The 20,535-nt window shown below is 41.7% G+C and overlaps 1 protein-coding gene across 2 annotated transcripts; it reads right to left on the bottom strand.

Annotated features, from left to right (window-relative positions):
* Window positions 1-8,199: 8,199 nt before the first annotated feature.
* SELE (selectin E) lies at window positions 8,200-20,124 on the bottom strand. Of its 2 annotated transcripts, none has more exons than XM_060197931.1 (13): window positions 20,035-20,124; window positions 19,304-19,387; window positions 18,425-18,811; window positions 17,828-17,935; window positions 16,931-17,116; window positions 14,906-15,091; window positions 14,610-14,798; window positions 12,458-12,646; window positions 12,062-12,238; window positions 11,423-11,539; window positions 9,593-9,614; window positions 9,415-9,483; window positions 8,200-8,813 (listed from the first exon to the last, which is right to left on the bottom strand). In XM_060197931.1, exons 2-12 carry the CDS (start codon window positions 19,383-19,385, stop codon window positions 9,435-9,437), a joined length of 1,692 nt encoding a protein of 563 aa, XP_060053914.1. In that variant the 5' UTR covers window positions 19,386-19,387; window positions 20,035-20,124; the 3' UTR covers window positions 8,200-8,813; window positions 9,415-9,434. The 2 variants fall into 2 exon arrangements, with proteins under 2 accessions (XP_060053914.1, XP_060053915.1); XM_060197932.1 differs by having other exon boundaries at window positions 9,415-9,480.
* Between the last annotated feature and the right edge of the window lie 411 nt (window positions 20,125-20,535).

Genomic DNA, 20,535 nt, shown 5'->3' with positions numbered 1-20,535 from the left:
ATATATTACCCAGAGCCATCTACAAATTTAATGCTATCCCCATCAAGATCCCAAGCACATTTTTAGGAGAATAGAAAAAATGCTACAAATGTTTATCTGGAACCAGAAAAGACCTAGAATTGCCAAAATAATCTTGAGAAAAAAATAACAGAACAAGAGGCATCACACTCCCAGATCTCAATTTGTATTATAGGGCCATTGTCATCAAAACTGCTTGGTACTGGAACATGAACAGACACACTGACCAGTGGAATAGAATTGAGAGCCCAGAAATGAGGCCCCACACCTATGGACATCTAATCTTTGACAAAGGGGCCCAGACTATTACATGGGGAAAGCAGAGTCTCTTCAACAAATGGTGTTGGAAACAACGGGTTGAAACATGCAGAAGAATGAAACTGAATCACTGTATCTCACCAAATACAAAAGTAAATTCCAAGTGGATCAAAGACTTGGATGTTAGACCACAAACGATCAAATACTTAGAGGAAAATATTGGCAGAACTTTTTTCCACATACATTTTAAAGACATTTTCAATGAAACGAATCCAATTACAAGGAAGACTAAGGCAAGTATAAACCTACGGGACTACATCAAATTAAAAAGCTTCTTCACAGCAAAAGAAACCACTACCCATACCAAGAGACCCCTCACAGAATGGGAGAAGATCTTTACATGCCATACATCAGATAAGAGTTTAATAACCAACATATATAAAGAGCTTGTCAGACTCAACAACAAGACAACAAATAACCCCATCCAAAAATGGGGGGAAGACTTGGACAGAATATTCACCACAGAAGAGATCCAAAAGGCCGAGAAACACATGAAAAAATGCTCCAAGTCTCTGTCAGAGAAATGCAAATCAAGACAACAATGAGATATCACTTCACTCCTGTGAGAATGTCATACATCAGAAAAGGTAACAGCAGCAAATGCTGGAGAGGGTGTGGGGTCAAAGGAACCCTCCTGCACTGCTGGTGGGAATGTCAATTGGTCCAACCTCTGTGGAGAACAGTCTGGAGAACTCTCAGAAGGCTAGAAATGGACCTACCCTATGACCCTGCAATTCCCCTCCTGGGGATATATCCTAAGGAACCCAACACATCCATCCAAAAAGATCTGCGTACACATATGTTCTTGGCAGCACAACTTGTAATAGCCAAAACCTGGAAGCAACCCAGGTGTCCAACAACAGATGAGTGGCTGAGCAAGTTGTGTTATATATACACAATGGAATATTACTCAGCTGTAAAAAATGGTGACTTCACCATTTTCAGCCGATCTTGGATGGACCTTGAAAAAATCATGTTGAGTGAAATAAGTCAGAAACTGAAGGATGAATATGGGATGATCTCACTCCCAAGCTGAAGTTGAAAAACAAGATTAGAAAAAGAAAACACAAGTCGAACCTGAAATGGAATTGGAGTATTACACCAAAGTAAAAGACTCTGGGGTGGGTGGGTGGGTGGGGAGAATACAGGTCCATGAAAGATGATGAATTACATAGTGGGGGTTGTATTTTTAAATGGGAATTTGGGGAATGTTATGCATATACAAACTATTGTATTTACTGTTGAATGTAAAGCATTAATTCCCCAATAAAGAAATAAATTATTTATTAAAAAAAAAAAGAAAAAGAAACAGAAGGATGAGTATGGGATGATCGCACTCTCAGGCAGAAGTTGAAAAACAAGATCAGAAAAAAAAAAAAAAACACAAGTAGAACCTGAAATGGAATTGGCGTATCGCAACAAAGTAAAAGACTCTGGGGTTGGTGGGTGGGTGGGGAGAATACAGGTCCAAGAAGAATGACAGAGGACCTAGTGGGGGTTTTATTGTTATATGGGAAACTGGGGGATATTATGCATGTACAAACTATTGTATTTACTGTTGAATGTAAAACATTAATTCCCCAATAAAGAAATTTAAAAAAAATAATAAAAATAATAATAAAACAATAGCACCAAGGCTTAACAGCTAATATTTATCTCCATACTTAATCTTTGTGAAGAGCAACTATTGGGCCATGGAGATAGCACACCAGTAGCACACAGGACTTACATGTAAGAGGTTCCAGGTTCTATTCCCAGTCCTACCTATAGCTAAAACTGAATGGTGCTCCAACCACCAGTGTCTTTTTACCCCACAGCTTCATTATTCATTAATTATGGGCATCATTAAAGTTAGTTCTGTTTGTCTATTATGAATAATAATACTATGAACATAGGAGTTCTGAAAATATCTATTATGTCTGTGTCTATATCTGGATAGGATGACAAAAGGTAAAAAATAGCCTCTAGGAGCAGTGTATTCATAGTTCAGGCACCAAGTCCCAGTGATAACCTTGGAGGCAAAAAAAATAAATAAATAATAATAAGATACAGTTATTTGTAATTAGCATTAAATGACATAAATCATGGTGAGGTCTTGTAAGATGCAGCAGGTCCTAGCCATGTGATTTTCAAAGTAAACCAAATTCCCAAATAAATTGCTTATAACAATAATTATCCATTGCCATCTTAAACTCTAAGACAGCAGGAATCTTCCCCATTCTCTGTAAAACCAATATTTGTACCAGTCCCAGAATCTCTGAAGTGTGGCTCATTTTCCTTCATGCTTCTCTCAGTCCATGCCATTGGATACTGCATCTGCTAATCTCAACCGAATCAATGCAACCAGTGCCACCTCGACATGTTTCACTTTGGACTGTGTCCAGAGACAACAGGTGTGGGATGTCAGTCCTTGAGCTCCATTACTTCATTACTCATTTTTCCTAGCTCCTAATATTCCTCAATTCAATATTCCACTTCCTAATAAAGCCACAGAACCTACATATGGACCAGGGTCCATGAGATAGAGCACATGTGCACATGTATCCATAAGTTAGGAGAAAATATATACCTTACAGTAAAAGTGCACAATAGTTTGCAGTGGCACAATAAGTACAGCAAGAAAGTAGAAAGAACTAAAAAAAGACATCAAAAAGTATTTAATCGGGGGTCAGACGGTAGCAGTGGGTTAAGCGCACGTGGCACAAAGCGCAGGGACCACCTAAGGATCCCAGTTCAAGCCCCGGCTTCCCACCTGCAAGGGAGTCGCTTCACAAGCGGTTAAGCAGGTCTGCAAGTGTCTGTCTTTCTCTCCCAATCTCTGTCTTCCCCTCCTCTCTCCATTTCTCTCTGTCCTATCCAACAACAATGACATCAATAACAATGATAATAATAACCACAACAATAGTAAAACAACCAGGGTAACAAAAGGGAAAAAGTGGCATCCAGGAGTGGTGGATTCATGGTGCAGGCACTGAACCCCGGCAATAACCCTGGAGGCAAAAAAGAGTATTTAATCAAATACTTTCTACTTAGACCTAGATACCCTCTTCACCTACTTCCTATTTCACTTCCCTCAATCACTCTAAGGCTAACTTTGTCAGACCAAGTAGGGACTACGAAAGCTGGATAAGGGCAAGAGAACTGCATACTTTAATGATGGCTCCTTCGGTCACTACCAGGCCACCCCATCATCCAGGCCTCTCATCAGGGCATCCTGGGATTCCCACATAGATATGATGGGCCTAGAACTCTAACAGATCTCTCTCTCCACTGTCGCTGGTCATCTGAATCAGCAACAGCACTGTGGACCCTCTTGTGGGCCTCTACAGGGCCTTGCCCTCAATGTGGAACTGCAATGGTAGAAACTTACCCACTCTCCAAAGGGTGGCTGGGTCAACATGCTTTGCCATTCAAGGAAGACAGGTCCTGCAATAAGTGCAACCTAGAATATTCCTAGCTATGACCACAGAATGTGAGCTCAGACCCACAGGACTGCACAGGTTACATAGATTCCTGTGCTTAATATGGGCCCCAGATCAGATCAATAGAGTTTATAGTTAATGGAATTTATATACTTTTCCCATATTTGGAGCTATTCTCTTCTCTGATTCAGCTTTTTAGTCCTATTTCCAACTCTTACACCATCTCCCCAGACAATACCTTTAGCCCACCTGCATGTTAGCTATTGGGCACAGGCAAAAATTAGTAGTCATGGACCCCTTAGAATATACCTAAAGGGGGTTAAGCGCACGTGGCACAAAGTGCAAGGACCAGTGTAAGGATCCTGTTTTGAGCCCCTGGCTCCCCACCTGCAAGGGAGTCGCTTCACAGGCCATGAAGCAGGTCTGCAGGTGTCTGTCTTTCTCTCCCCATCTCTGTCTTCCCCTCATCTCTCCATTTCTCTCTGTCCTATCCAACAACGAATGACATCAACAATAACAATAATAACCATAATAAGGCTACAACAAGGGCAACAAAAGGAGGGGATGGCCTCCAGGAGCAGTGGATTCATGGTGCAGGCAAATTTGCCTGGAGGGAAATAATATATTAGACTTCCTAGCTTCCTCCAAAATGGATACCCCAAATATCATCTGCTATATTCTTACCTTTAGGTTTCTGATTATTAGACAATTTTTTCTGCTTTATATCTTAATATTTTCCAGCCATCAAGGTGCAGATGAAACCATGATGCCAATCTGACTCACCTGGGCAGAGAACTTCATCAATGTGTCCTAGAGTCCCACCTCCCCAGAGCTCTACCCCAATAGGGAAAGACAGAAACAGGCTGGGGATATGGATCAATCTACTAATGCCCATGTCCGGCAGAGAAGCCAAACCTTCCACCCTCTGCCCCATAATGATCCTGGGTTTATACTCCCTAGGGATAAAGAATAGAAAAGCTTCCAATAAAAGGGGATGGGATGCAGAACTCTGGTGGTGGGAATTGTATGGAATTGTACCCCTCTTATCCTAGAGTCTTATTGATCATTATTAAATCAATAAATTTTTAAAAAAAGATTGTAGGATAAGAGGGGTACAACTCCATACATTTCCCACCCCCAGTGTTCCACATCCCATTCTCTCCATTGGAAGCTGGCCTCCAAGAGTAGTGGACTCATAATACAAGCACAGAGCCCCAGCAATAACCCTGGAAATATATATATCAGGACAAATTGTTTAATAATCAGGAACCTAAAGGTAAGAAAAGAGCAGCTGTAACTAAGCATCTTCATGTGGGAATAAACTAGGAAGTCTATTTTAGGTATATTCCAAGGGGCCCGTGACTTTAATAGTTTTTGCCTGAACCCAATAATTAACATTGCATGTGGGCTACAGTATACAATTCCTCTTTTATGATTTATTTATTAATGAGACAGTAGGAAAAGAGAAAACCAGAGCATCATTCTGGCACATGCAATGCCAGAAATTGACTCAGGACCTCATGCCTGAGAGTCCAGTGCTTTATCCACTGTGACACCTCCTGGGACTGTCACAGCACTTCTTTTTTTAAAAAAAATATTTATTTATTTATTCCTTTTTGTTGCCCTTATTGTTTTATTATTGTAGTTATATTGTTGTTGTTGTTGGATAGGACAGAGAGAAATGGAGAGAGGAGGGGAAGACAGAGAGGAGGAGAGAAAGACACCTGCAGACCTGCTTCACCGCCTGTGAATCGACTCCCTTGCAGGTGGGGAGCCAGAGGCTCAAACCAGGATCCTTAAGCCAGTCCTTGCTCTTTGTGCCACGTCTGCTTAACTCACTGCGTTACCGCCCAACTCCTGTCACAGTACTTCTTAATACTACCCTTCTGAACCTCCCAGTCATCACCAGTTCTGTTATTGCTGCCCATTAGGACAGAGTTAAGTTTCCAATGCTGTTATCCCACAGAAAGAGAAGGACATTAGCTAATAATCTCAAATATAGATGGAATTTAAGAAGCAAGGACAGTAAGGGAAAACATATGTTGAAACTTAGACTGGGTGTGGTGTATTATGACAAAGCAAAGGACTCTGGGGAAGATGGGAAAGGGACGGGATAGAAGGGCACTGGGGTCCTGGTGTATGGTGTGGGGAAAGGACCTAGACTGGGGGACAATTATCTTGCAGACACCTAAACACCTCTCAGGAGGAGATGAGAGCTTGTACCTTTGTGTCACCAACTGTATTATAAACCATTAAACCCTCCCCAGTAGAGTATATTTTAAAAATTACTTATACACAGAGATAAATATAAACATGTTTATTATCAAACTTTATAATGCCATGTCAAATACAATAAGTATGACATCAGCTTAAATAAATACATACTTTACAACTATAAAATATTTTAAAACATAATTTAAAGCACTTTATAAACCCAAACACAGACCACACTTAGATTTTACATAGCTATTTAGAGTATGGCATATATAAATATTTGCAACATATAGATAATTTTAGAGAAAATAATTACTAATTCTGTATGTAATCTAATTACAGTTGTTTTTTTAATATTTATTCCCTTTTGTTGCCCTTGCTGCTTTATTGTTGCTATTGATGACGTTGCTGTTGGATAGGACAGAGAGAAATGGAAAGAGGAGGGGAAGATGGAGAAGGGGAGAGAAAGACCTGTTTCACCGCTTGTGAAGTGGGGAACCGAGGGCTTGAACCCAGATCCTTACGCCGGTCCTTGCTCTTGCGCCGTCACCTGCGCTTAATCCACTGCGATACTGCCTGACTCCCTTTTTTTTTTTTTGCTTCCAGGATTATCGATGGGGCTCGGTGCATGCACTATGAATCCACTGCTCCTGGAGGCTATTTTTTTCCCTTTTGTTGCCCTTGTTGTTTATCATTGTTGTTGTTGTTATTAGTATTATTGTTATTGTTGTTGGTTAGGACAGAGAAAAATCAAGGTGGGAGGGGAAGAAAGAGAAAGAGAAAGAAAGAAAGACCCTGCAGGTGGGGAGCCAGGGACTCCAACCAGGATCCTTATGCTGTGCGCCATGTGTGCTTAACCTGCTGTGCTACCACCCAGACCCCAATAGTTGGCTTTCTTTCTCTCTTATTTCCCTGTGCTCTTTTGCCCCTTAAAGCCTCTGTTATGACTCTTATCATACTTTCCTATTAACTTTTGGCTTGCATGGTTAATTCCTGTCATAAACGGTACTCATAATGGAAATCACATATTTCTTTTTAAAAATACTTGACAGTATACAAGCTGTTGTCTTCAGTTATTACTCTCCTGATACTACTCATATTTGTTGTTTTTACTTTTTTAAACATTTATTTTTTAAAACTTTATTTTATTTTGACAGAACAGAGAGAAATTGAGATGTTGGCGGGGAGGTCAAGAGGGAAAGAGACAGAGAGATACCTCCAGCCTTGTTTTTACTACTTATGAGGCTTTTCTCCTGCAGGTGGGGACCAGAGGCTTGAATCCCAGTCCTTTTGCATGGTAATACATGCACTTAACCAGGTGCTCCACCACCTGGCCCCAGTTGTTTTTATTTTTATCTTATCTGTTTTATTTTATTTGCCACCAGGGTTATTGCTGGGATTCAGTGCCTGCACTATGAATTCACAGCTCCTGGAAGCCCTTTTCTTTTCTTTTTTGTTTTTGTGGAACTCAAAAGAAGCTGAGAGGAAAAGGGGAAGTATATAGAGAGATAAACATACTCATGAAGCTTCCCCCTACAAGTGGGGACCAGGAGCTTAAACTCAGTTCTTTGTGCATAGTAGTGTGTGCGCTCTATCGAATGAGCCACCAATTGTCCCCTACTACTCATATTACTAAAAGCAACTGTAGTAAGTATTCACAACTTTACACAAGTTAAAGCTAGACCATAGCTTTTGACCTCTTGTGAAATAAACTGACTGTAGTTGTAACATCAGAATCTGTTAATAAACAAAGTGGAGGTCTAGGATATATAACTTTTGCTTCATCATACATGGCATTTACATGTTTTAAAGCCCCTACAATACTTTACTGACTTAAGAATCATAGATGATATATAGCCAGTACAAGTAAAAAACATAATCTATAAGGACACTGTTTAAAAAAGAAACAAAACACTGAATCCCATAGGGATGAAAGTGATGAAAACCATGCCTGGCACAGTGTATTACACAGAATTTGCACCATCAATAAGCCTTCCCCATGCAGTTGCTGAGGAAATGTTAAAATTTTGTCTTCTTTTTTTTTTTTAATTAGCAATTGAATTTCTTTGGCCAATTTGTTTCATCTAAATGCTTGACAATTACTTAAGCCCACAACATCAACCACATAATCAGCAGTTAACACTGGGAGAGGCAGAAGAAAGAAACAATGACACAGAATAGTATGTTTCTCCACCCAGAATTCACACTGAGCATGGGAGAGTTTGGGTGTTTTGTTTTGTTTTGTTTTGCCTCCATCCGGTGCCTGCACCACGAATCCACTGCTCCTGGAGGCTACCCTTTCCCCTTTGTTGCCCTGTTGTTCTATTGTTGTTGTGGTTATTATTGTTGTCACTGATCTCATTGTTGGATAGGACAGAGAGAAATGGAGAGAGGAGGGGAGATAGAGAGGAGAGAGAAAGATAGACACCCACAGACCTGCTTTACCACTCGTGAATCGACTCTCCTGCCAGGTGGAGGGCCGGGGGCTGGAACCGGGATCCTTACTCCAGTCCCTGCGCTTTGTGCCATGTGAGCTTAACCCGATGCACTACTGCCAGACCCCCAAGCTTGGGAGAGTTTTTAAAAAGAAGACGAATGTTGAGATCCCAGAGTCATGGTCTCTTCCTTTTTAGCCTTTCCTTCTGAAAGCTAGCACTTTCCAGATCCTGAGAATAGGAAAGAAAAAATGTGTCTTTGTTGAGACAGGTTGACTACTGGGTTTGGGTTGACTGATGTCCTTGTGGGTGTCCCAAACTATCAAGGTAGATGATGTGATGAATGAGGAGACTCAAGGAGAACTCTGCCATCTTCATCACTGGGCCCTTGCTTGTATACGTGTTCCTGCAAATATCAGAGTACATGCCATCAGTGCACTTACTATTCTACTTACCAAAAATAATAAAATAAAACATATTCCACATACAAATATTGATAGGAAACTTTACTTATTAGCACAAACCACTGTGTGCACTCTATAATTGTTCAAATATGAACATCAAAATCATATTCTGTCCAGCAGTGATACTAGTCTGTAGGACACTTTCATGTGGATGCTTGTCATTATGCATTTGTCAAACACTTAGAATGTGCCGCAGCAAAGGTGAGCCCCATTATGGCATGTGACTATTAGTAATCACATATTGGTTTACCAATACTCAATACTACACTAGTGCAAAACATTAATAGTAATCAAGTAAACTGAAGGGCAGGATCAGAGGGCATGTGCCTTATACATATTTGCAGTCATTATTAATATTCATAAACAAAGTGGCTCAATAAAGACAAATTCTTGTTCCTTTCCTCCCCTACAAACAAATGAAACAGATTTCCATAAATTGTGAAGGTGGTGATCCCTCTCCCTCCAAAAATCTGCAGGTCTGTAGAGTCCAAGGAGCAAGTTGGATATTATCTTTTCAAACCATATATGATTTTGCAATCTTACCTGATTCCTTTAGCCTTAAATTAAATCTTAAGATATCTGGATTCATCTGATTCCAGGCTTTGGCAGCTGCTGGAAAAAAAAAGACATAAAAAAATCAGCAAAATACCATTTTCCAACATTAAGAGAGACAAGTGCTTATAACATCTAATGGCATACTTTGTACAAGAATGCAACTTACCTAGCTGGAGTAAACTTCCTTGCTGCAAGAGAAAAAAAAAAAGGATTATAATCTTTACTGACATAAAAATCCAGAAACAGGGAGTCAGGCGGTGGTGCAGCGTGTTAAGCGCACGTGGCGCAAAGCACAAGGACCGGCAAAGGATCCAGGCTCAAGCCCCCAGCTCTCAACCTGCAAGGGAGTCGCTTCATAAGTGGTGAAGCAGGTCTGCAGGTGTCTGTCTTTCTCTCCCCCCCTCTCCATTTTTCTCTTTCCTATCCAACAACAACAACATCAATAACCACAACAATGTTAAACAACAAGGGCAACAAAAGGGATAAATAAATAAATAAATAAATTTAAAAAAAAAATCCAGAAACAATACAACTCAATCAATAGGGGTTGCAAACTCATACCTTGGAGCCAAAGAATGACTTGGTAACAGCTAGGGTAAGATGCACAGAGCACACCCATTTGAAGAGAACAGCAGCTTACAAAGAAGCAAGTAGCTGCAGACCTACCTTGCTCTCCTCATTTTATTTTCCTATGAGAAGTCCCAAATCTGGATAAGTTTATTTTATTTTATTTTATTTTATTCTAGGGTTATCACTGGCTGGGTCTCAGTACCAGAACTACGAATCCACTGCTCATAGTGGACATTTTTTTTTCCTTTTTTTCTTTATTCTATGTGACAGAAAGAAATTGAGAGGGGAGAAGAAGATAGGGAGAGAGAAAGATAGACATCTACCTGCAGGTCAGCTTCACCACTTGTGAAGCATCCTGGCTGCAGGTGGGGACCAGAGGCTTAAACCCAGATCCCTGCGTAGGTCTCTCCTTACACATAATACATGTGTGCTTAAGCCGGATGCCAGTATATGAAATTTCAGGTTTCATTAATGTCAGAACTTAATTTTAAAATATTCAAGTGCTCTGTAGGTCACAACATAAGAATGACCAAGTATGCTTACACATTCCCTAAGAGATTCTCCCAAATTTAAGACTGTAGTCTCAGTAATTGGGGGGATCATTTTATCTACTTTCCCAGAAACACAGATCATGACGGCCTCATAGCACAACTGTAAGGGGTGCCATAGACTCTAATGTGAACCGCACTCCCCACACAACTTGCAGAATAACCCAGTTAATATTTATCATATGTTTCCCTGAGAATCTACCTACTTTGAACTGCTCTCTGAATTCTTCCCTGAAACTCCTGCAGAATGAAACTGAAGTTTGGGGCCAGGTGTGGTGCACCCAGTTAAGTGTACATATTATCAAGCTCAAGGACCCAGGTTCAAGCCCCTGCCCCCAAACTGCAAGGGGGTGCTTCACAAGCTATGAAGCAGATCTGCAGATGTCTATCTCTCTCTTTCCCTCCTCTCCTCTCTCTTCTCAATTTCTCTCTGCCCTGTCCTACCAAGTATAACAGAAAGAAAGGGGGAAAAAGTTTAGTAGGGGGAGTCTGGTGGTAGTGCAGGGGGCTAAGCACACGTGGCACGAAGCGCAAGGTCGGGCTTAAGAATCCGGGTTCCAGCCTTCGGCTCCCCACCTGCAGGGGAGTCACTTCACAGGTGGTGAAGCAGGTCTGCAGGTGTCTGTCTTTCTTCCCCCACCCCCGTCTTCTCCTCCTCTCTCCATTTCCCTGTCCTATCTAACAACAAAGACATCAATAATAACAACAATAAAAAAAAAAAAGGCAACAAAAGGGAAAAAGTAAATAAAATTTTTTTTTAATTTTAAAGTTTAGTAGGTTTGAACAACTGTTCCGTATCTGCATAGCAAAGACTCAACTTACTAATAAGAAGAAAAGTATTTTCAAACCCAGTCTGGGGGTGCATTCACAAACCTCACCTTTCTTCCGAAGCCAAAGCCGTTTCAGAAGCCAAAGGAGAAATGAGCCTAAAGTCAGCAGCGAGGTTGCAGCAGCAGAAAGTCCAACTGCCAAGGGAATTTCAGACTCTGTGGGAGCTAGGGGAGAGAAGAACGTTGTTGTGGTAAGGAAAGTTAAAGTCCTTCTTTCTTGTCCTTTTGTTCTTTTCTTCCTACATTGGTTACCATCTAGTTCGATACTCAAGGAGAGGCGGCATGTAAAGCCTGTGAGCTACTCCCATGAGCTGTCACCTCTGCAGGCTTCCCCCACCCCTGCTAGGCAGTGGCTCCTGAGTCAAACCATTCTAGGGCCCACACCACACCTCAGGAATTTGTACATTAGCTCTTGATGTCTCTCATTCCCTCTCTCATTTCTTCTTCCCCTCTTCCTCCCTCTTTTACTCATTCATCTTTCCCACTCTCCCCCTTTATCTCTCTCTCTCTTTGGCTTCCTTTCCCCCTCTCCCTTTCTCTGTTTCTCTCTCTCTCTTCTCCTCTACTCCCAACCCCTTCTCTCTCCATAAAGCTGGGCATCCTTTATGACTACCTGGACATCACTGTAGGCAGGCAGCTCCCTTTTCTCTCCTCTCTCCCCCCAATTACCCATAATTGGGGCCTCACCTTCACAGGTAGGTGAAATCCCAGACCAGTGTCCTGTGGCTTCACACTTCAAAGCAGCAGAGCCATTGAGCACCCAGTCCTGGGGACATGCAAACGTGCACACTGCTCCAAACACAGGCTCCCCACTACAGTTCATTTCAGCCTTGGCAGGGACCTCTAAACTTGCACATGACACAGCTGCAGAGGAGAGGTATATGAAGAGATGAAGGGAACCTATTGGAAAACTTCTAAAATTGCCCCAAAGTTTCCAATAAATGGAACTTGAAGGTTTGTTTTTTTTTTTTTTTTGGTTCATTTTGTTTCCCCAACAACTAGAAAATCAGGAGCTAGCCCCATGAGTATAATATCAATTCATAAATATAGGAAATGCATCTTAAAGTTTGAATTCAGCCCTACCTTGGCAGGAGGGAATCTCTTGTGTCCACTGTCCCTGAGAAGAGCATTCAAGTTGAGCTGAGCCTTGCAATTCAAAGCCCTCATCACAGCTGAAGACACAGGAGGATGTGTAGGTGAAGTTTCCAGTAGGCGGGTGGGAGCAGTTCATGAAGCCCCCCTGGGGTGGGCGAACAGTATCACACTTCACAGCTGGAAGAGACAGCACAGGAAATGTTTGTGCATGTTCTTCAGTTGCTGCAGGCATCTCAAGGCAACTTTCCCATCTCCCCTATAGTTTCTATCTTAAAACAGAATGCAGGCAAAAGATCTCCCTTGGCATGTGGGCCACACTGAAGCCTTCTGGATCCTTTCAACATGAATTCCTGAACTCACAGCTAGCCCCACTTCAAAAATTTCCAGAAGCACTAGGACAATAATTTATAGAGCTTCTGGGATGGACAGAGCTTTGCACTACAAAGCTGAGACACCAACAGCAATAAAAAATATTTATTGCAGAGGACCTGGCATCTGATGGGTATACCTAGTTTGTTTTACTTTAATTTATTTTTAATAAGGAACTTGTTTTATAAGATTGCTGTTGGCTCAGGGACATAATTTCAAATCTCCCCCAAATAATGTGCTAGCCCACCTAACCCACCGTCAATGTGCCCTTTCTCTCCAGTATAGGGCGTTGTTGCCCCCACCCCCCCACCCCACAACATCCCTACTCCTTCCGTCTCAGAAAACCCAGTTGATTTTAGACAAAGCAGTGCTCAGGAAATTGCAGGTTCTTCCTTTTTCCCAGATACCTGGGAAAAGGGCTATATTTCCTATGAATTTCAGCCACTTCACTGACAATGATATCATTAATAACTAAAAAAACAACCTTCAACAGAACTAGTGATGCCTTAACTTGATTTAAGCTAAAAGAACATTGATGTTTCTGTATATATCCACAGAAGCATGCCTTATATTTTCTTTTCTTTAATTTTGTTTTCCTTTGCTTTGTTTTGTTTGCCAGCAGAACTATCTCTGGTATCTGCACGTGCACAGTTCTACCACTCTAGATCAACTCTTCTTCTTTTTTTTAAAATAATTTATTTCTTTATTGGGGAATTAATGTTTTACATTCAACAGTAAATACAATAGTTTGTAATGCATAACATTCCCCAGATTCCCATTTAACAATACAACTCTTCTTATTAGATAGAAGATGAGAGAGAGAGAGAGAGAAGGAGACACCATAGCAGTGGTCTGACACTTGTGAAATTTTCCCCATGTGGGAGGTGGGTTTGGGGACTCAAATCCAGGTCCTAACACATGGCAAAATATGCACTTTGTGAGATGAGGTATCTCCACACCCTCTAAGGATACCTTAGGAGGAGAGAGAGAAAGAACTAGACACCACTCTGGTACATGTGCTATTGGGGATTGAACTTGGGACCTCATGCTTGGGAGTCCAATGCCTGAGTCACTGCACCACCTCTGGGACCACTGCCTTTATTCTTAAAACAATCTTATCTCTATGACTTATGAACCATTTTAGGAGAAATGCGGCAAGAGATTCAGAATTATGCCATGACCCTACATTCTAATTCAAATCCCCCATAAGCTGGGATTTGTGCTAATGGCTGTAAAGTTAGATTAGCTCAGTACAGGAAGATGCCAGGAAAGCACCCCTTCTAGCTATAGACGGTCCTTTCCCTTGGACAAGTGCTTTATGTTATTCTTGAAGCTGTCAGATGAATATTGCTCATAAAACCAAATTTCCACAGTTACACTGGGTATCGATTCTGTTTCAACTGCCCAGGTTAGAAGGCTGCTCTCTACAAAAGAGAACATGTGGGAGTCAGGCGGTAGCACAGCAGGTTAAGCGCAGGTGGCACAAAGTGCAAGCAGCGTAAAGATCCCAGTTCAAGCCCCCGGCTCCCCACCTGCAGGGAAGTTGCTTCACAAGCGGTGAAGCAAGTCTGCAGGTGTCTATCTTTCTCTCCCTCCTCTGTCTTCCCCTCCTCTCTCCATTTCTCTCTGTCCTATCCAACAACGACGACATCAATAATAACTACAACAACAAAACAACAAGGGCAACAAAAGGGAATACATAATAAATAAATATTAAAAAATATAAAAAATAAATAAGAGAGAACATGTAAAGGAGAGAGTATAGTCCTACCTTCACAAACAGGAACATCCTGTGTCCATTTTCGCTCAGCTGTGCACTCCACCTGCGTTGCACCCTGCAGCTGAAAGCCGTCCTCACAGGTGAACTTACAGGAGGACCTGTAGGTTAATGCTCCTGTCAGGGAGTGGCTGCAGTTCACGGAGCCATTCTGAGGCTGGCCAGGGTCGACACACACCACTGCTGCAATATAGGAACCCACTGGCATTAGCAGCGCCACTTGCCCACTTTAAGAACAGACTGAGCAAAGGCACATTGACAGTAAACTTTGATGTGGAACATTTATTTACCTTCACATGTTGGCTTCTCATTGTCCCAGTTCCCAGAGGAAGAGCACTGGAGGACTGGGGCCCCTGAGAGTTCAAATCCATTCTCACAGCCAAAGCTGCAGGTCGAGTTCCATGGGAAGCTGCGAAGGCCTTGAGAGCATTTTATGGATCCATTGGTGGGTTTTGTCAAGTCATCACACTCAACCACTGGGAATTTGAAAGAACACCATGAATTTTCAGAACAATAGATTCACTTCCTGTTGGGTTAGAGTTTACAAGGAAGCAGCCTTAATAAGGTTGATCCCCAAATCCTAGGCTAATTTTTGGGACCTGCATGCTTATCCACACAAGATAAGGCCCTTGTTTGTTTATTTTGTTTTTTTATTTGCCATCAGGGATTAGTTTGCCATCAGGGTTAGCCCCAACTTGGTGCTTGCACAATGAATCCACCACTCCTCTCAGCCATTTTGTCCTTTTTTTTTTTAATAGGACATAGAGAATTTGAGAGGGGGGAGAATGAGATAGAAAAGGAGAGAGACAGAGAGATGCAATATTTGCCTCATCACTCATAAAGCTTCCCTACTGCAGGTAGGGAGTTGGGTCTCGAACCTTGGTCCTTGCACATGACAATGTATGTGTGCGCTTAACCAAGTATGCCACCACGTGGTCTCCGCCTTTGTGCCTTTTATTGATATTTTTTCTCTCCTCTCTGATTAATTCTTAGTTTGACTATGCTGAGTGGTTTCTGCTCTCTTTTCTCATTTTCATAAAAAAAAAAAAAAATTGGACCGGCATAAGGATCCCGGTTCGAACCCCGACTCCCCACCTGCAGTGAGATCACCTCACAAGCGGTGAAGCAGGTCTGCAGGTGTCTATCTTTCTCTCCTCCTCTCTGTCTTCCCCTCCTCTCTCCATTTCTCTCTGTCCTATCCAACAACGACAACAACAATAATAACTACAACAATAAAACAACAAGGGCAACAAAAGGGAATAAATAAATAAAATAAATATTTTTTTAAAAAATTGAAGAGAGAAGCCCAGATGCTAGAAGAAAACAGCATTGACATACACAAGACATGCATTTATGTTGGCCCAGAAAGACCTGCAGGAAAGAATTCTTGTTTTGTTCTGTTTTGTTTTGATTTTTTGTAAGACTGAAAGAAGAAAAAATAAATATCAAAGCTGCTTGATTATTGTGGTTGTAGTTTCATCCACTGCAAGAAAGGGGTTCAACAGGAGTCGGGCTGTAGTGCAGCGGGCTAAGCGCAGGTGGCGCAAAGCACAAGGACCAGCATAAGGATCCCGGTTCAAACCCCGGCTCCCCACCTGCAGGGGAGTCGCTTCACACGTGGTGAAGCAGGTCTGCAGGTGTCTATCTTCCTCTCCTCCTCTCTGTCTTCCCCTCCCTCTCTCCATTTCTCTCTGTCCTATCCAACAACGACAACAACAATAATAACTACAACAATAAAACAACAAGGGCAACAAAAGGGAATGAATAAATAAAATAAATATTTAAAAAATTAAAAAAAAAAGAAAGGGGTTCAACAAGGAGTGAAGATGAGGAAGTCAGTAAGATTTCTAGAGTGGGGTTCCACTATTTTACGTATCCCCTTCCACTTCATCAGAGCCACAGAAACATCCATTACAAGCCCAGAATAAAGATACTTCTCTGGACAGACAAAATACTTCACTTCAGTAGTGCTCTGCTTTGCCATATGCGCAAGCCAGTGTGCAAGGAAACTTGGTGCTGTCCTTTGTCTTTTTCTCTCTTTCTAGCTCCTTTTATCTAGAAAAGTAGGCCCAGAGTAGTGAAGCCTTGGAAAGTGCCCCCCACCCCCCATAAAGAAAAAAGAAAGAAAGGAAGAAACTTTTTTCAATCTAGCAGATACCATATTGCCATACTCATTGGCTAAGACCACAATTTCCATGCAAAACAAGAATTTTCCCTAGATTTTAAAAATAGTGTAAGTTGGGTAAAAGACAAAGGTGATGGGGACAGAATGAGAAAATCCTCTGGAAAGTCCTGGCATCCGGTGACTTGTTTACCTTTACAGACTGCAGGAGGGGTGCTCCATTCTCCTGTGGCCATGCACCGTCTGGCCTCAGTGCTGCTAGGGAGATAGCCCTTCTGGCAGCTGAGGTTGCAGGAAGAATTGTAACTAAAGTTCCCCCAAGGATGAGTGCAGCTCAGGCTTCCATGCTTTGGGTCTTCTGCTTTCTGACAGGTCACAACTGAAAAGGGAAACCAAGTCAGTCCTGCTCCTCCTTTCACTTTAGAAGATAGGAGGAAACCTGGAAACTCTGATTTCTATTTATTGAATGTTCTCTTGTGTGCTGGCATCAGGGGTGCCCAACCTGCCTCACCTAGTTGAAAGTCCACCTGTAATTTATGACTCCCCCCAAACCTAACTACTAAGAGCCTGCTACTAACTTCACCATGACATCACAGTCGATAGATACCTGTGTGTATGTTTCATGTATTAAGAACCTATTTTCTTACAATCAAGTAAACTAGAAAACAGGAAAAGTTACTGATAAAATCATAAGGAAGAGAAAATAGGTTTACAGAAATAGACTGTAGATATTGATAGCATAAATTTACACTTTCTGTTTCTAAGAAAATTCATATAGGCATGGATCTACACAGTTCAAGGTCAGCTGTGCCTGCATTTGTTCACATAATCCTAACTGCAAGTCTATGAAGTTGGTGTTAGTGTTATTGTATCTTCATTTTATAATAAGAAAGGTAGGACTCAGAGAGTATAGCCATTCTATCAACATATCAGGACTGGTGAGTCTGAGATTAGAACGCAGGAGGTTCTTACCTACATAACTGTACTACTGTCATATGACTCTCCACACACACACACCCTACCACTCGAAAGGCAGGTGGGACATGGCATTGTGCTTCCACTATAAGGAGGGGTAAGAGCTAGGACTCACCTTGTTCACAACTAAGTCCACTGAAGCCAGGGTGACAACGGCAAGTGTAGCTGTTGATGGTCTCCACACACTCCCCATGGCCACTGCAGGAGGTGTTGGTGCAGGCAGCTATGGAAAACACAGTCCAGGAGGAGGAGGGTTAGTAATGAATCCCTTTTAATTCAGGATCACCAGTGTGCAACAAATATCACCACAGATACAGAGAAGCTTATGTTATACCTTAAGCTAAGTTTGAAACTATTTTACGCCTTGGTGTGAGCATACAGATGTTAGGGAAGAAGAAGTAACTGACACCAAGACTAGAAAATTCATTTTATCACAAACTCTCAAGAGAGTTTCCCAACCACAAGTACACAGTTAACTAAAATGTGGATTGTTTATATGTGGACATAGTCTACAGATGTGAGACATAGCCTGTAGATGGAAAAACATGCACACATCTGCATACATTCTTGTCTATATCCACTCAAAGAGACAAAATACTCTGTATTAACCAGCATTCTAAAACTATGCCCTTTTAAAGATAAAACAACTACAAGAGAGACCAGTTTCTGCACAAAGTCAGACATGCCCGCATGCTCTGCTGCAGAACCCTACCTGTGTAGCACAAAGCAAGTTTCTTCTTGTCACACCTCTCATCATTCCACTTGCCAGAATCCAGTTCTCTCTTGATGTAGATCTCCACACAGTCCTCACCCTTACGCTTATTGTTTGGTTCTCCTGGAGCCCAGTTCTGGGCTTCTTTGGTCAGAGGTTTCTGGGTCCCTATCCAGGTCCACTTCTTATTAATCTTGCGGATTCCAATCCAGTAGTAACTCGGGGAGTAAACAAATGTGGAGTTGAGGTGTTGGATCTCTTCCTGGTTTTGAATGGCAACCAGGTGTGTGTATTTCTCCTGACAGTAAGCACTGGCCTCATCGAAAGTCATGTTTGTGGTGGAGGCGTGGTAAGACCAGGCACGACTCTTTTCAGACAGGAAGAGCACTGAGGAGATAAATGAGAGGAAAGGGGAAAGTTTACCCAGCTGTAAGTACTCTGCTGTGCTGCTTGCCACCTAATTTTTGGCTTTGGAATGACTCATACTCTTTACCTTTGCCAGAATAAGTAAAAGCAAGGTGAAGGAATTACTATGCATTGTATCTCTGTTTTGTGCTCAGTCCTTCATGGGATGCCTGACCTGTGTTTACCTAAATTCACCTATCAGTATGCCTGTTTGACAATAGAGCATAATCCAAGAATCAAAAAGACAGTCTGAGGCACTTTACTTGAACCTTAACATGGAATGCTCACACTGCCTCCAAGAAGGTCATTTATTATCTGCATTCATAAGGAAGATAAGAAAAATAAGTAAACTGTCTCTAGTCCAAGCATTCCATTCAGTGCTCTACAACTGGGTCCCTGACGGGAGAAATGACCTACCTTGGATGTTCAAAGCACAAGGAGAAGAAACTCTGATCTACAATAGCATTAACTTACCCAAAGTGAGAATCTTGAGAAGACAGGAAGCAGCCATGAGTACAGGGGTTCTTTTCACTGAAAGATGAGACTTGGAATACATTTCTGGGGGGGTGGTGGAGAAAAGGGCATAATTAATTTCAGAGTGAAATCCTAGGGAGCCAATTGCTCATTTTAACATACAGTGATGTTTGCAGTCTTGTAAGATTTGAGATAAAAGATCACAGTGGCACAATTTTTGTCTATTTCTAAGACATTTGCTCAAAGGAATAAATGCAGACTCTAAATGTCTTCCTTTATGTCAAAGAGAAAGTCAGATTTTGTCTAGTTTAAATACAGTTGTATATTATACAAATCTTTACTCAAAAGACATTTTGTATCTCTGTCCATACTGATTAATTCTATCTCATGACTCAAGACTACCCTTGGGAAGACCACACAGTTGTGTACTCGGTTGAGTGTACATGTTACCATGCACCACAAGGACCCAGGTACAAATGCAGGCTTCCCACCCCCTGCAGGGGGGAAGCTTCAAGAGCGGTGAAGCAGGTCTGCAAGTATCTCTCTTCCTCTCTCCTTATCTCTCCCCTCCTCAATTTCTCTCTGTTCTATCAAATAAAATAAAAATAAAAATAAAAAGATGATAAAAAATGGCTGTCAAGAGCTGTGGATTCATAGCCGGTACCAAACCCCAGCGCTAACCCTGGTGGAGAAAAAAAAAAAAGTGCCCTTGGAAAGACTTCAGTACTTACTGCGGTGCAAAGAAGTCTTTCCCGTGTCCAAGTACTTGTGGGTCACTGCTGATTCTGTCTCTCTGGGTCACTCTTTGCAGCTCTGATGTGAGTCAGTCAACAATAGCAGAACCTGACTTCTACCCTGCACCTTTATAGGAGACTGCTTCCTGTGAGGGAATAATGAGAGGAAGTGTCCGAACTAAGGAGAGAGGAATTCCCCGGCAGCATCCAAAAAACTTTCCTGGGAATATCCAAAATGCTAACAACTACAATGATGTCAGTAACTTTAATTTTCAAAGCTGATTATATTTTGTTTGACTCTTCTTACATAAGAGGAATTTTTAAAAATTATAATATATTTATAGTTTTAATTTGATTAGACAGAGAAATTAAAAGAGGAATGGAAAGTAAAGAGGGAGAGAGAGACACACACATAGAGGAAGAGAAACTTGCAACACTGCTTCACACTCATGAAGCTTCTCTCCTGCAGGTGAGAACTGGGGATTTGAACTCAGGTCT

The sequence above is a fragment of the Erinaceus europaeus genome, chromosome 9, assembly GCF_950295315.1.
Source record: "Erinaceus europaeus chromosome 9, mEriEur2.1, whole genome shotgun sequence".
Classification (NCBI taxonomy): Eukaryota; Metazoa; Chordata; class Mammalia; order Eulipotyphla; family Erinaceidae; genus Erinaceus; species Erinaceus europaeus.
The sequence above is the reverse complement of the archived record's forward strand: the minus strand, read 5'-3'. Positions and strand labels throughout refer to the sequence as shown.

What these genes read in the sequence shown, in the direction of transcription:
- SELE (XM_060197931.1), bottom strand. Translation starts at nt 19,385, where the DNA reads ATGTATTCCAAGTCTCATCTTTCAGTGAAAAGAACCCCTGTACTCATG. An exon ending in CCCTCCTGCAGTCTGTAAAG is followed by an intron (nt 15,092 to 16,930) that starts GTAAACAAGTCA and finishes TCAAATTCCCAG; the next exon opens with TGGTTGAGTGTGATGACTTG. An exon ending in GGATGTTCCTGTTTGTGAAG is followed by an intron (nt 12,647 to 14,609) that starts GTAGGACTATAC and finishes TGTCTCTTCCAG; the next exon opens with CTGTGAAGTGTGATACTGTT.